Source organism: Protopterus annectens, chromosome 5.part1 (genome assembly GCF_019279795.1).
Source record: "Protopterus annectens isolate FY-2018-M chromosome 5.part1, PAN1.0, whole genome shotgun sequence".
NCBI lineage: Eukaryota > Metazoa > Chordata > Ceratodontiformes > Protopteridae > Protopterus > Protopterus annectens.
Genome location: NC_056736.1, coordinates 415399591 through 415416517, shown reverse-complemented (window position 1 = coordinate 415416517; position 16927 = coordinate 415399591). Strand labels below are relative to the sequence as shown.

The following is a 16927-nucleotide window of genomic DNA, read 5'->3' as shown; positions in this document are numbered from 1 at the left end:
GGTCGACTTCTTCGAAACAGTCACCAAGGCCATAGATGAAGGGAAGGTAGTCCACACAGCCTATCTGGACCTTGCAAAGGCATTTGACACAATACCCCACTCGGGCATCATAGATAAACTATCCAGCCTAAATATAAACCCCTATGTCACAAGAAGGGTCACAAACTGGCTCAAAGACAGAACCCACAGAGTCAGAGTTGCTGGAGCCATGTCAGACTCAAAACTGGTCACAAGTGGCATCCCACAAGGTTCTGTCCTGGGACCTCTCTTGTTCAGTATTTACTTTTCTGAGGTACAGGCCAACGTGGGAGGACTATGGCCCACCAAGTTTGCAGATGACTGCAACCTGGGTGCCATAATCGACTCTCCAGCTGACACAAACATCCTTCAAAAAGGTCTCACAGAGACGGATAACTGGTGCCAAAGCCATGGTCTAAAGCTAAATGCCAAAAAGTGTATAGTCATACCCTTTGGCAAAAACAATGTGCCCACAAATTACCACATAGGTGGTAACCCATTAAGTACAGAGAAAGTAATTATTGATCTGGGGACCCAAGTTGATAGCAATCTCTCCTTTGACAACCACATTGCCAAAGTGGTTAGAAAGACCTTCTACATAGCCCACCTCATCATGAAAGGATTCACATCTAGATCAAGAGAGGTAATCGTGCCCCTTTATTCATCCCTCATCAGGCCCATCATAGAATACAATGCCCCCTTTGGGATGTACCTTACCCGACACCTGCAGCAATTAGAAAGACCCCAAAAGTACCTCACCAGGAGGATCAAGGGACTCAAACAGATGCCATATGCTGCTCGGTTAATAAAACTCCAGCTCTACTCAGTTGCATACCACCTACTTCGAGGCGATCTATGCCTGACATATAAAGCTATGTCCAACCCAGAATTAATGGACATGCTCCACCTCAATAAATCTAAATCCCTTAGAGCCACACGCTCGAGGGACTTGAACCTCAGCACAGAAATAAATAGAGCATGCTGGAGAGACAGATTCAAAACCCAGAGGCTCCCTTCGCTCTGGAATAGAATTCCAATTCATGTTAGGCAGAGCACCTCACTGACTCTCTTCAAGAAGAATCTTGATGAGTGGATGGGGGATCATAGGTTTGTTCAGGGATTACTTCCGTGTCACTATTAGACAGAGGCACAGTAAACTAAACTTTAAAAAGGGCACAGTATACTCAAATCAAGGGGTGGCGTAAGCCAAACATAATCGGGCTAGGCTTATAAATGTCCCAGGGCAGATAGCCTAGTATGAACCTATGAACCTATGAACCTATGAGACTGATGGTTCAATAGTTACCAGGGGTTGGGTTTGAACCACCCTTTTGTAATGGCATCACAGTAGTTATTTCTCAGGCTTGGGGAATGTAACCGGTGGAGAGGCTTAAATTAAGCAGGTTAAGTAGGAGCTCAGATACACTTTGTTTGACACTGATGATCAGGCAACCTGGTATGTTATCTGAGCCCATCGATAAGGTGTTTTTTGTTTTGAGGGCTGACAGGATTTCTTCCTTTGCAATTAAGGAAGGTTGCTGTGACTGTAGAATCTGATGAATAATTATATCTATGGATGTGGCAAACTGCTGAAAATTTGTCAGCTCTTTCTTTGGGACAGAATGGGCAGTATTATTATGGACGAGTTCTAGATATTATCCGGTCTCAATTCCTAACATCCTGACATAGATAATGAAAGATTTATAGTTAATTTTAGTTAGTGGCTATTTTAAGTTCACATTCAGCTTTACACTTCCTAATTGTTCCATTAATCTCTTCACTTGTTTGCTTAATTATGCTCATAAATTAAGGAGAAGACATCTTACAAGCGTTAATTTCTTTCTGTTTTTCATATAATTTATTTAAGTATTTATTCTATCATCCACCGCAGGGTTTATTTTTAAATGTCTTATTGTATTTGGTGTGGATAGAGCCTGCCTTATCAATACAACTATTTAACTAGAAGTAGAAGTCAGAAGCATAGACAGTGGCTTTGGCAATGAGATCCATTGGAAGAGGATTAGAGTGGACTTTATTTAGGTCATCAAGTAACTGAAGAAAGGTTGCTTTGAGAAATCCCTAAACACAGTGGGAGGGAGAAGTACCAACAGTGTTAAAAGAAAAGAAAAATCTCACTGAATTATGTTCTGAAAGTGTGTGTGTGTGTGTGTGTGTGTGTGTGTGTGTGTGTGTGTGTGTGTGTGTGTGTGTGTGTGTGTGTGTGTGTGTGCATGTGTGTGTGTGTGTGTGTGTGTGTGTGTGTGTGTGTGTGTGTGTGTGTGTGTGTGTGCATGTGTGTGTGTGTGTGTGTGTGTGTGTGTGTGTGTGTATGTGTGTGTGTGTGTGTGTGTGTGTGTGTGTGTGTGTGTGTGTGTGTGTGTGTGTGCATGTGTGCATGCGTGTGTGTGCGTGTGTGCACGTGCATGTGCATGTGTTTTGAATGGAGTTATGCAGAAGTGGACAGAAAAATGATTCCACTTGACTGAGACAGGAATAAAATAGTAACAAAAACAATTTGACTCATACATGTCCTGCAGGGGTACCTTAGTTTCAGAGCAGATAAAAATGGGGAGAGAAGAGCAAGCACAAACTTAAAGATAGAAAATGGTTGGAATGGACCGGAGAAGAGTCTTGATGGAAGTATATTGTAAAAACTGTGTGTGTGTGTGTGTGTGTGTGTGTGTGTGTGTGTGTGTGTGTGTGTGTGTGTGTGTGTGTGTGTGTGTTTGCATGTTCTTCCTATATCCACATAGGTTTTTGTAAGCCATTCTGATTTCTACCCACTTGCCAAAACATGATGCTTAGTGGCTACTCCAAATTTTCCCTGCATATAATTGTTCTTGTTGCCCTCATAGCCTGGGCTATACCTAGAAACGATGTGCAAGCATTAGTCCACTTTCCCATCTTAGAGAATAATTAAATAAATAAAGTATGTGAGCGATGCCACGTCTAAGGAGAGGCCAAAAGGTATTATTATAACTGTTGCTATTGATGCTGAGCATTCTGAGGAAGTTCAGCAGCATCATGGGGGGTTGTGCAAACCGTTTATCTGCAACAAGTTATGAGAGTTAACCGGACAAGGCACTCCAGTAATTCAGGACCAGTGCAGGAAGTGCCCATGAAGGAAGAAAGGGAGGGATAATAAGAGATGAGAATGCATAATGGAGTTTCAATTTTTTTTTCATGCTCTTTTGGCATTTAAGTCTCTCCACACCCATCAAGGCCATCCCCACTGACTCATTTGTTCCTCACTTCCTGGCATCAAAAGATATTGGAAATGAGAAATGTGAGACAGGGATTGTGATGAGTCAGAAGATTTTACCAGGTTAATTGTTTCAACTAAACCTGCTTTAGCACTGAAGGGTCTGTTTGTCATTGTCCACAGCACCTCCCAAAGATGGTGATGTTGTGTAGAGTACTTAACTTGCCAAGTTGGTCATCTACTTTTATTTTAAGAATTTTTTTTAGAAAGATATGGTTTTGTTTTTAATGCACAGTAATAGCATCCCCCCCCCCCCGAGTCATAATTTGTCATAATCTTATGTCCAGGAAGTCAGAGTGAAAGATGATTGAGTGTTGGGTAATAGACGGTGGGGCTGGGTATGGTTCCATCAGAATAGTCGATTACTGCTATGGCTGATTTTGCTCAGGTCTGTTTGTATTCATGTAATAAATCACAGTAAATCAAATGTTTTAAATTATCTAAAACAAAATGTTTAAAATGTGTAGCTACAATGTTAGATAAAATGATAAAATAAAATTAATATTTTGTAAAAATAAATCAGAAACTATAATGCTAGTAGTGACACAGCAGTCCTGATAATTTATTTGTTTATTTCATATTTGTTTACTGGAATAGTCCGACTGGGTTACATGCCCATTTTCAGCAGAGGCCTGGGGTGGGGGAAGCTCCAGAGACTAAAACAGTATAGTACAAGACAATAACTATTATAGCATATGTTATAAAAATAAAATAACATAAGAGAAGAGTGATAATGTGAATAAGAATGAGGAAATGGTGTACACATGCACGAAGAATAAACGACTTAAATACAAAGTAGACAGTGGATAGTTCCAGAGATTTTTCAGGTTAAATATTCATAAATTGGTTTGGACACAGTTATACAGAAAAAAGTACATTTTTACAGTTAAATAGAAATTGATACTACCAATTTGTATATACAATTTACATTTTAAATTTTGAATTTTAGGCTATGCAAATAAAAGTTACAGTTTAGAAGGGTGAGTTGCCAAAAGAAAATAGCGAAGAAAAGAAAGCAGCAGGTAGGCTCCAGTCGTGCGGGAATGATTGTGGGGGAGGGGTAGTTGAGAGACCGGAGATAAAATAGTGAGCATAATGGAGGACGTTGAATTTGAGAAGGCGGCAGAGGAGGAGTGGGGAGTGGTGAAGGTACTTCTTAGGTTAGCCAAGGGCAGTGCGTCTTAGGTTAGCCAGGGGCAGTACAAAAATATTGCTAGCTGTTAGTTAGATGGCTGAGTTGGTGGTATTAAGGATATTCTGGGGGATGGAGTTCCAGATTTTGGACATATGGTTGGACTACAGGGAATCACAATAGCTGTTACTGAATTTAGTGACCTTTAATAGGACGTTGTCTCTGGATCTTAGGGTTCTGTGGGTCTATGTTAAATCATCGAACACTTAAAAAAGCAAACAATGATTTATCGAACCCATGTAAGCGAAAGCTTACAATCTCAAAAGCTTAGAGCAGCTGTTCCACAAAAAAAATATATATATAAAACATTGCATAAAGTGGGGGGGATGTGCCCCCACACACCCCCTACTTAAATATACCAACTCCGAGATTGCACTACAATGACAAAAACAGCAAAGTAACAGAAGCGGCCAAGTGATTTCTTTCCCAGGGAAAGAATTTGCTTATAGGTCGTTTTGCTATTTTGCCTTTTCATGCTTTCAAGTTCGATCAAGACACATTCAAAAGAATGCATCTTCAATCATTTAACAGGAACCCTGGTTTGTGGGTAGGATATGGATGGATGAGATTCTGGAGTGCAGACAGTTTAACAGACTTAAAATACTCTGCCACCTGAAAGCATGACAACAGAAAAATAATTTCTTGAAAACCTAATGCCAGTTAATGGAGGAGGCCACTACAACATGGATAAAAGTTACTATCATTCTTGTAAATCTACTTAATTCTACTTCATTTCAAATTTTAAATCACAAGGGTAGTACAAAAATAAATGTTACTTCATTCAAATACCTAGGTATCTACTTAGAGCCCTCTCTCAACTTCAGTCAACACCTTGACATTATGCAAGAAAAGGATAAACTCACTCTTGTTCTGGTCAAAAAAATCTTCCCCTTCATTTCTCGTGCCAGTTGGAATGTCAGCAGCAAGAGGCATCTTGACTTCCTAGCTAGAAAGACTACAGCACACATAGCTTACGCATCTAAAATGTATCAGCAATTCAATATATCTCTAATATTATTTGTCATTTTATCCCCCATCCCCCTGTCATGAACACCACTTTATTACCCTGAAAAATGCAAAATAGTTGCCTGTCAAACAAAGATCTGACTTCTGACTTGGAGCTCAGCTATTTAGACTATTAAATGTCCGGTCACATTCCCATTTAACCACAAAGCTCCAAAGACAAATTATTCCCTGCCTTCTGAGGAGTGATAACTTCTGTAAATCCAAGCTCCATGGTTCAAACCACTGCTTTGCCACTCTAGGCCTAAAACTCTGAAAAGTTCGCCCAACACACCTGAAAGACACTTCCTCATACCCCAATTTCAAGTCATAGCTGAAATCAATTCTTCAAAAACAAACAACATGCAGCCATCTTACCACAGGGCATGTAAGCTATCATCTCCACCTTCACTCGCTTTTTTCCTTCCCCTTCCTCTTGTTTCCCAGCCTCGTTTCTTCCCCTTTCCTCCTTTTTCTCTAATGCTATGCATGTTTGCATTTATTGTTAATACTTTGATTTTGTTGTACGTATTGTATAATACTGGTTTTCCTTCTGTACATCATTATGGTAGGACTTCACTGTATTAGTTTTTGAAGAAATTCTACTATGGCCAGTGCTTGTTTGTGAGTATGGCTAGGTAAAATTCATTAAAACTGGGTGAAGGGAAGTACAAGCATTCTGAAAGGAAACTTTTAGAGGAGGTGCTTATGTAACATAAAATAGAACTTGAAGAAGAAATGTGTGTTGTTAAAATAAATCACAGCTAACAGTATTCATGTTCCAGCAACTTTCACAGCTAGAATTTTCAGAAACACGTCAGTTCCTTATATAATCTGTACTAAAACTTGGACCGAACCACAAAAGGAGGGGGAGTATCAATATTCGTCAAAGATGTCTGGCTACTTGTACTTTAAGTTTCTCCTATATAGACCCTCCTGCACGTACATACACACGACACAGGACATTCATCACAGATACCCACACCTCCAGGTTGGTGGCACAGCACGAAGCATCAGAGACTATCCATGTGCAACTAACAGTGGGCAAAACTGCCTTCCAGTTTATAGCCTGCTACAGACCACCCTCCCAAACCCAGGAACCCCACTCGGCCTTCCTGAGAACACTGGAAAATATGAAGGTCTCTCCAAACACCATTATATTGGGCAACTTCAACTACCCAAACATAGACTGGGAGCATTACTCTAGCTCCAACACACTAGCCCAAAGGTTCTTAGAATTTATAAACTCAAATGCTATGGAACAACTTGTTACCACTCCCACAAGAGGGGAAAACATACTGGACCTGATCATCACCAACATGGGGACTCTATGCTCCAGACCAGAAGTGTATTCCTCACTGGTAAGATCAGACCATAAACTAATCTCACTGGATATTCACATCCCGATCCCACCCCCTGCCCATAAAACCACAGTGAAAAACTTCTCTAAAACAAATTTCACACTCCTCAAAACCGAGGTGGAATCCTTCAAAGCCCCCGGTCCTGTGGAAAATATGGCCCAGACCGCAGAATCCTTTATAAACACATTCTATGAACACCTTCAGGAATGCATGGATCATGCAATCCCAAATAAAACCAAGACCTAATCCTCCAAAGGCAGACGTCCTGTCTGGTGGACCCCAGCCATAAACAAACTATACAATAGAAGGAGGAAGCTACTACATGATAGAGCAAAATCCCAAAAAGGGAAGGCATCTCTGATCAGTATTAGCAAAAAACTACAGGCACTCATAAAATCATCTAAGGCCAGCTTCGAGAGAAAAATTGCACAGAACACTAAGAATAATCACAAGGCTTTCTTTAGTTATGTTAGGAACCTGGGTGGGAATTCCCAGATATGCTCAGAATTAGTCCAAAATGACAAAAATACACCGAACCCACAGACATTGCCAACATCCTAGCTGACAGGTTCAGCGCAAACCCCTCCCCACCAAAAGGGCAAATATCCATCCCAGCAGAGTGCTGCCCCCCTGACATCTCAGATTCTCAGGTAAGAGCCGCCCTCTCCAAAGCAAAAAACACAGCATCAATGGGACCAGACAGTGTCCCGGGCTGCGTCCTACATGAACTCCAAGAAGAGCTAAACCCAAACATAAAACTACTGTTCAATCTCAGCCTTACTACAGGATATGTACCCAAAGAGTGGCGTACAGCAACAGTGGTCACTCTCCACAAAGGTGGTGCCTCAACGGATCCTGACTAGCTTGGTCTGCAAAGCTATGGAAAGGAGCATCATGGACCTCATAAATAAAGATATTGGGGACCTACAGACACTGGATCCTATGCAGTTCGGCTTTGTTAAGGGCAGATCCTGCCTCTTAAACCTGGTTGATTTCTTTGAAACAGTCACCAAGGCCATTGACGAGGGTAAGGTGGTCCACACAGTCTACCTGGACCTCGCAAAAGCCTTTGATACAATACCCCACTCGGGCATTATAGATAAGCTCGCCAACTTAAATATGAAAACTTTTTGTGTATTAAATATAAACCCCTATGTCACTAGATGGGTTGCAAACTGGCTCAAGGACAGAACCCACATGGTTACAATTGCTGGAGCCATGTCAGACTCCAAACCAGTTACAAGTGGCATCCCACAAGGCTCAGTCCTGGGAACTCTCTTGTTCGGTATATATTTCTCAGAGGTACAGGCCAACACGGAAGGACTGTGGCTGACCAAGTTCGCAGATGACTGCAAACTGGGCACCATAATCGACTCTCCAGCCAACACAAGCATCCTCCAAAAGGGCCTCATAGAAACAGACAACTGGTGCCAGAGCCATGGCTTCAAGCTAAATGCCAAAAGTGTATAGTCATCCCCTTTGGCATAAACAAAGTGAACACAAATTACCACATAGGTGGTAATCCATTAAGTACAGAAAAACTAATTAGGGACCTGGGGACCCAAGTTGATAGCAATCTCTCATTTGACAACCACGTGGCCAAAGTGGTTAGAAAAACATTTTATATAGCCCACCTAATCATGAAGGGATTCACATATAGATCAGGGAGGTCATCGTGCCTTTTTACTCATCCCTCATCAGGCCCATAATTGAGTACAATGCCCCTTTTGGGATGTACCTTACCAGACACCTGCAGCAACTGGAAAGACCCCAAAAGTACCTCACCAAGAGGATCAAAGGGCTCAAACAGATGCCATATGCTGCCCGGTTAAAGAAACTCCAGCTCTACTCAGTGGCATACCGCCTGCTCAGAGGCGATCTGTGCCTGACGTATAAAGCCATGTCCAACCCGGAATTAATGGACATGCTGCACCTCAGAAAATCCAAATCCCATTGAGCTACGCTCGAGAGACTTGAACCTCAGCACTGAAATAAATAGGACATGCTGGAGGGACAGATTCATAACCCAGAGGCTCCCTTCACTCTGGAATAAAATCCCAGTCCAGGTTAGGTAGAGTCCCTCATTGACTCTCTTCAAGAGGAATCTTGATGAGTGGATGGGAGATCGTAGGTTTACCCCGGGTATCACTTCTGTGTCACTGTTAGACAGAGGCACAGTATACTAACCTCAAAAAAGGGCATAGCAAAATTAATTTAAAATGGGTGGTGAAAGCCATACACACTCTGGCTAGGCTTATAAATGCCCTAGGGCAGATAGCCTAGTATGAACCTATGAACCTATGAACCTAAAGAAATATAGGAAGAAGAAGAGGAAGATAACAAGAAGGAACAATCACTCATCAATATTCTGAACAGCCTTCTGACTCAGACATACCTAATGTAGTACATATATTAATAAAAAAGCAAAGGAATAATGTAGCAACACCTGCAGCCACAAAGCAAACAGTCCATAAGCTTAAAAAAACTTATTACAGACACACGCACACATACGCACACATGCATACGTGCGCGCACACACACGCACACACACACACACACACACACACACACACACACACACACACACACACACACACACACACACACACACACACACACACACACACACACACACACACACACACACACACATGCGCACACACACACACGCACACACACACACACACACACACACACACACACACACACACACACACACACACACACACACACACACACACACACACACACATGCTCACACACACATGCACACACACACACACACACACACACACACACACACACACACACACACACACACACACACACATACAGACTAGTCTGTAATAAAAAAAAATTTTAAGCTTATGGACTGTTTGTGTTGTGGCTGCAGGTGTTACTACATTATTCCTTTTGTTTTTGATTAGTTGTCTAGTACACATGTTAAATATTATGGGCAGTGTACATAAATATTTAAAATATTTAAAAGAAATGTAACTTTGTCACCAGTGCAATAATATGGTTTGAAATGAAGGCCCAAAATAACTAAGGTAAACCTCATCATATACTACTGCAGAAAATACTGTTGATTGGTTCTTAAAACTCCTCAGCTTTCGAAGACCATTTTTTTCTTTGGTCATCAACAACTCTGGAGATTGTTAAGGGTGCCAACTGACCTAGCTACAGCTCTGGGTAGAGATTATTTAGGTATACCAGAGATGTTTGCTATTGGGAGATGTACTGAGGGTGCTACTTTTTAAAATATCTCTTCAAGTGGGAAATGGGCTTGGGTAACCACCTATGCTGATGACTGCAGACTGAATAATGTAGACGTGTCAACAAAATTGCTGAAATTCTCCAAGATGGTCTTAAAAAATATATATATACATTGTTTATTCGCAATGATGTCACCTTTAATGTCTCTTAAGGAAGTGTAATGCGACTTGGCAAAAATTATAGAAATTCTGATTACAAAATAAACAGTAAACGTCTGAAAAGAATATCACATTCATTAAAAACCTGGAAACTGGTAGGCAACAATTTAAACACTGACCAGTGTACATCTACCAAAATGAGAAAATCATATTCTGTGTCCCTCTTAATTTTAAGTGCATGTCTAGTCATTTGAAGGAGAAAATTATCAGAACTGCAAGCAAAGAGCTGTTAGTATATTTCTCAGGCTGGAACATGGATCCCTTAGAATGCACAATGCACAGAAAGAGTTGCTTTTTCATTAAACCTTTACTCACAAGTGTTAAAACACTCACATCATGAGTCACGCCTCAGACTATTTGTACTTCTTCAAAAGATACTATGCCACATACAGTACAGTTGTGTACACTTACCATAAATGTAGATGTTCGAGTGTATTCACTGTTGCAGTCATCACCTGTGGGTTGTTTATCAGGGGGTACTTGGTCTATAACTTGGAAATGAAAACTGTGGCCTGGATTAATGTCAATATGTTTTGCCAAAGCATTGCAAAGCTATAGACCAAGTACCCCCTGATATTAGGGGTGTGGCCCTCTTATTGTTAGAGGTTAGTTTAGAAGAATGGCAAGCAGCGCTTGCCTTGATTTTTTGACTGAATTGACCCTGATGGAATGATAATTCTTCTTGCATTCTGAAACGAAAAAACCTGAAAACCTGTAGGTACCAGTGTATCCATCAGTAGTGTAGGTGTATAGTTTTACAGATGGTAACACAACAGATGGTAATTTAGATTCATATTTTTTTATTTTTATTTTATATATACATTTAAACATATTTTTATTATAAGGAGATGTGATGTTTTTTAATTTTTAATTTTTTTTTAAACTATTTCATGTTTTTGCATTTATTTTTTTAATTTATTTTTTTTTTTTTAATTTATTTTAATTTTTTAATTTTTAATTTTTGATGATATTATTAATGTGTGCTTGAATAGATTTTTATGCATAGTATTAATTTTTATGCATTTTTAACTGCATGAGGTTTTGTTTTCACATAATTGACTCGTGGTTCACGTTAATTGCATTGTAACTGCAGTAACCATGCCTATTTTAATTTAAATTTGGTGCGCTACTAGTGTTCTGTTTACTCCTTTGAAGAAGTTACTGTTTGAAACAGTAACAAAAACGTATTGTGTTATATATAATAAACTTACGTTCAGGACTTTTTGGACTACTACGGGTTTTTGAGCTACTTTACCTTCATAGGTTGGTTTTGTTTTTTTGTTTCTAAAATAGAGAGTCAGCAAGCTCTGCTTTTCTAGGGAAAGAAAGGCCATTTGGGATGCTGTGTCCAGCAGTGCTCCCAAGAAAATGATTTTCCTGGAGGGTGTTTGCCTTGATTTCTTCTTGTTGCTGGTATACCCTAAAGAGATTAGGAGGGTTTTGACAAAGAGGAGATCCTTGAGGAGCTTTTCCTTGCAATCTGCCTGAATGAGGCAGTCATCCAGATAAGGGTAAATTTGTATATTTTTCTGTCTGCAAAAGGCTATGGCCAAGGCTAATCATTTGGTGAATACCCTGGGAGCAATAGATAAGCCAAAGGGTAGCGCAGAGAATTGAAAGTGTTGTGAACCTGCTCTGAAGCGAAGGAATTTCCTGCAGGATTCTCTTATGGGGATGTGGAGGTAGGCATCTTTTAGATGTAGGGTAACTAACCAGGCATTTTTTGTCAGTATTTTGAATTTGGGGACCATCAGGAAGGTGTTCAGAATGGATAAATCCAGGGTGGGGCACCAAATACCCTCTATATTGAGAACAAGGAATAGTCTGGAATAAAAGCCTTTGCCTGTTTGATCTGAGGGGACAGGTTCTACTGCCCCTTGGGATAAGAGAGCTGGGACTTGTTTCAATGCCTTCGCCCATTGATTTTTGAGGTAAAGTACCCTCTTGGAATTGGGATTTAGTAGAAGTAGAATTTGTATCCCTGAAAAATTATCTTTAAGACCCATTGGTCCTTTGTTGCAGAAAGCCAATCTTCTAAGCAGAGGCAGAGCCTTCCTCCTAGTATTTGGTGAGTGAAAAGAGGGCAGAGGGGGGAGAGGGAGTCATTGGGAGTTTTTGCCCTAGAGGGATGCCTTAGAACTCCCTGCTTTTGGAGTGGGAGTGGTCCACTGTTTGGTTTTCTGCTGTCCCTGGGATATGAGTCTTGGTGGTCTATCCCTGTAGGGATTAACTTGCTAGGTGCAGGAAAGGACCAGTGTTTTGAGGCAAAATTCCTGTTGAACCTAGGAGGTTGTACCTGAAGGAAATCTTTTACTGTTTGCATAGATTTTCCTTTGTCTTCCATCTTTTTAAGCACCTTTTCTGCTTTTACTTCAAACAAGTGGTCCTTATCCAAGGGTGCATCAAGTAATTTAGATGTGACATGATCAGGGAGAGGTTGTTCCTTCAACCATGCATGTCTCTTAATGACGGATCCTGACACTGCTGCCCTTCTAGAGGCTTCTAGGGCATCATATCCACAATGTAAAGAGTGTTTAGCCATGTGACAAGTCAGTAAATCTGCTAACTCTTTTGAATTGGCACAGTCAGAAAAGATTAAAATATTTTGTTTTAATAGTTCCAAAGTGTGTTGTTGATATTTTAACATGTGGAACTGACACTTGAGTGCTCTGATAGCTAAGGTTGCAGAGGTGTATACTTTTTTACCCCATCTGTCCAGAGCTCTGGAGTCCTTGTCAGAAGGAATAGGATTCTTTGCAGAACTGGTCTTAGCTCCTTTTGGTCCCTGTGTAATGACCTCCAGGTCTGCAGTAGGATTTCTGTACAGGTATTTGTGATGATCCGGTACTCTGTAATACCTGTCAGGTTTTCTGGGAACAGGTGGGAGAGCATCAGGAGTTAAGCTGAATTCATGGAAGACATCATCAACCACCTCTATGATTGGGGGGATGGCCAATGATCTGTGCTGGGGCAGCTCTAGAAACTCTCTTAGTCTTTTCTTAGACTGAGGGAAGTCCTGGGATTCCCAGTGGAAATGTTCCCTGAGGGTGTGAAGGGTTTCCCCAAAGGAAGGATCTTCTGGTGGGGAGGTAGAATGAATGGATTCCTCTGCATCTGAATCCTCATAAGCAGTCAGTGGTAGTTGTTCCTCTTTAAAATCTGATTAATCAGACTCCTCAAAATCCTATTCTGTCAGTATTTCAGGAGAAAGGTCTCTTTTCCTTTTAGAAGTTGTGGCCTGACTACCCCTGGTAAGGGGGATAAGATCCTCTGCCATTTTAAGCATTTGAGCTTGGGGTGGTGGACCAGGAGTAAATGGTGGCTAGAGGTAGTTTTCCTAGGAGTGGCCTTGCCTCTAGGCCTAAGAGTGTCAATCGGTCTGAGAGAAATGGTAGTCAGAGGAGAAGATGTCATTTTTTCTCTAGATTCGGTAGTGAGAAAGACCTCCTCGGAAGCTGGTACCTGTGTCACGGCTCCGGACCCAACCAAGGCAGAGACAACCAAAGGCTCAGAAGACAAAGAAGATTTCTGCAGCATACCGGACTCCGAAAGGGTCTCAGTAGAGGCCTGTGAGGGTATTGGGTCGGGCATCAGGGGCTGCGAAGGTGCCTCACTGAATTCCGGAGAACTGACAACCTGCTTAGCGGTAGAGTCGTCGGAAGGTTTAGCCTTGTGTGGTCTTTCTCTAGCTTTATCCTTACATTTTTTGGGAATGTCTACAGATTGTTGGCCGACGGACACCATATCGGCAGCAATAAGAGCTCTACGACGAATGGTTCTCCTGTTAAAGAGGGCACAGAACTGGCAATGGGGGATGTCATGGTTTGGGCCTAAACAAGTGACGCAGTATGAATAGAAGTCTCGGTGTGGTATTTGCTTTCCACAGGCAAGACAACTGTTAACTTTTTCGGACATTGATTAGTGCAAGAAAAAAGGATCCCCAACGGGGTACTTAGCTTTCGATGTTTTCAGCTGTAATTCAAACTCTGGTAGTGACTGACCGGCACACTTGTGAACTGCTTCTGCTACGGGCTCCATGGCAAGAAAGACAGATGTAATGGCATCGGCTGCTTTCCTTTATAGCACTGATGACCTGACGTCAGACAGCAAACGACAGCAGCCGACGCAGAAAATCATTGACTCTGGTATTCGGGCCGGCCGAGGGCTACCACAGCAGGCATAACCCACAGGTGATGACTGCAACAGTGAAACACGAAGACCATCTAATTTGTGATAGCCTTTGCATCATTTTATCCTTCACTGTCTGACCCATTATTGAATACAACACTGTGCGCTGTAGCCTTTGACCAAGCCAGCTAAAAAAATTGAAAAGGTACAATGCTTGAAATTCAAACTTGCTAGAAATTCATAGCAATGAAAACCTTGAACTACTTAGAAAGCCCACAGGAAGTGGAATATTCTATTTCTTCTAGCTTACAAAGAGGTGACCTTTGTCTGGTTTATAAGGCAGCGTCTAGCTGTACTCTCTGAAAGTCTATATCGGGAATACGCCACCTCATTAGGGAATATGCTTCTAAAAAGTAAATGTTTATAATATGAAAAAATCATAACAAATGTATTACACAACACTCTCCAAGACTATGGAATGAGCTTCCATTTGCCAGCAGAGTCACTACCTTAACATAACTTTATCTTCATTAACAACCCCAGCCCTTGGTGGCATTTCTGAGGAACTTTCATCAGCATTAGAAATTAAATACTCCATGTGACAAGTGATATAAGGGATGAAGTATTTCTGGTGACTAAAGCTGTAACAAAGAAAGTTTCAATCATCACAGAATGCCTCTACATCAGCAAACGCTAGTCGGATAGGAGAAGGGTGTTGCATGTCCAGTCATTTAATGAGAAGGATGAGGAAAAAGTTTTAGGAAGTCAGCAAGTATGCTAAGACTGATAGAACAAGCAAACAGACCACTGAATTCAAGTCCACTGCTCCGAAGCAGTTCCTCCACTTCCAGGTTAAGTCCGTCAAGCATTTTGTACTATGATGCACCCCTTGCACTTACATAAATTTCTGTCGGTTTAGAGATTCCAGAAATACATAATGTAATGTGAACTCAGAAAAACTTCTTGGCAAACCACACTACTCAAATAAAAATAAAACTCAGAAAAAAAAAACAAATCTGAACACAGACACAAATGAAACAGAAATGATTTAATAAAATGTTATATAAGAAAATATTGGAAAGCATTCCGCCATTCTGCCATGGAATAAATTGCATGAGTGCCTCATTCAGAATTTAGCATTTATACAACCATTTCTTCACTGGCCAAGGTCCAGGCCACAATATTAATATTGTTCAAATGTGCACTATGACAAATACAGTTGACATAACAGTGGGTCTATATCAAAACTTCAAAGAAGTAAAACGTTGAACGTTAAAACATCGAACCCACAACATCGAATGATGAAAATAGCGAAGCCCCAGAACATCGAAATCTTACCTAGGGCAAGATTTCGGTGGACCATACTGTGGCTTCACTATTTCCTCCACTGTGGTGCGAGAGTTACGGACCTTAGGGTTAGGGTGCGGGTTAAGGTAAGTGGATAGTTAGTAATGTATGTATGGTGTACTGTAGGGTTGGGTTTTGTTAACTGTATGTGTGTGTATTAATTGCTTTGTTTGTGTATAGTTTCGTAGGGTATGTGTGCGATAGTTATGGACCTTATGGTTAGGGTATGGGTTAAAGTAAGTGGATAGTAAGTCATGTATATATGGTTTAGTGTGGGGTTGGGTTTTGTTAACTGTATGTGTGTGGTTTATTTATTTTGGTGTGCTTGTGTTGTGTTTCTCGGAACAGCAAATTTTTTCCCTGGGAAAAAATTTGCTATTCTGAGCGTTCGATGTTATCAATACTCGAAATTCCAAGTTCAAACATATGGTGTTCGATATTTTGGAATTTTTAATATATGATATAGACCCCATAATAGTACGCTGTAATGACAACATATCTTGTAAAGTATTATATATTCAGCTTACTCTAAAACAAAATTTTACTTACTGTGTTGTTTCATAACCAGATTTTCTCATGGTATATGCCAACGTTGCTTTAAAAAGGAAAAGTTCATGGTCATCCCATATATACTATATAAAAAGAAAACAAACATGGGTCATATCTGTACTAAATAAGTAATTATCAATATACAATAAAAACAACTCTTGGACAATGCTGCTAATTTATTTTTATGTTTTTGCTGTGGAGCTACTTAAAACACTTGCAAAATGTGATAGACTACTAAAAGAGGATTATAATAGCATTTATATATATCCTTGATGCTGTGAATGGACTTCAATGCTTATATAAGAACAGCATAACCTGCAAAGCTAGGCAGGAAAGGTAGTTTGTGACTAGTAGTATGGAATTTTGTTTACTGTATCATGCTTCTCTGAGTAGATAATACAAATTCTGTTTTCCCAGCCAAATGACATTCAGTCATGAAGTGGAAAATCTTTCTTTGCAAAGAAAAAAAACCTTCATATTAACAAAAATAAATACAAATCCAAAAGGACTACACATTTGAAAACTACATTTTTCCATGCAGAGGAAGTATCTGTAAGCCTCATTAATTGAGCTAATCAAAAACTATTTGAATGTGGATAGATAATTAGGACACATCACTGCAAAGATGTTTGAG

General features: G+C 40.5%; 1 protein-coding gene across 2 annotated transcripts in view; it reads right to left on the bottom strand.

The window, feature by feature from the left end:
* Positions 1 to 16927, bottom strand: part of CLTRN (collectrin, amino acid transport regulator) — a 353197-nt gene that overhangs the window by 154894 nt on the left and 181376 nt on the right. For both annotated transcript variants that reach the window (XM_044073072.1, XM_044073071.1), the window contains exon 3: positions 16294 to 16376. In XM_044073072.1, the coding sequence (XP_043929007.1) occupies positions 16294 to 16376 (83 nt within the window). The remainder of the gene's footprint in view (positions 1 to 16293; positions 16377 to 16927) is intronic.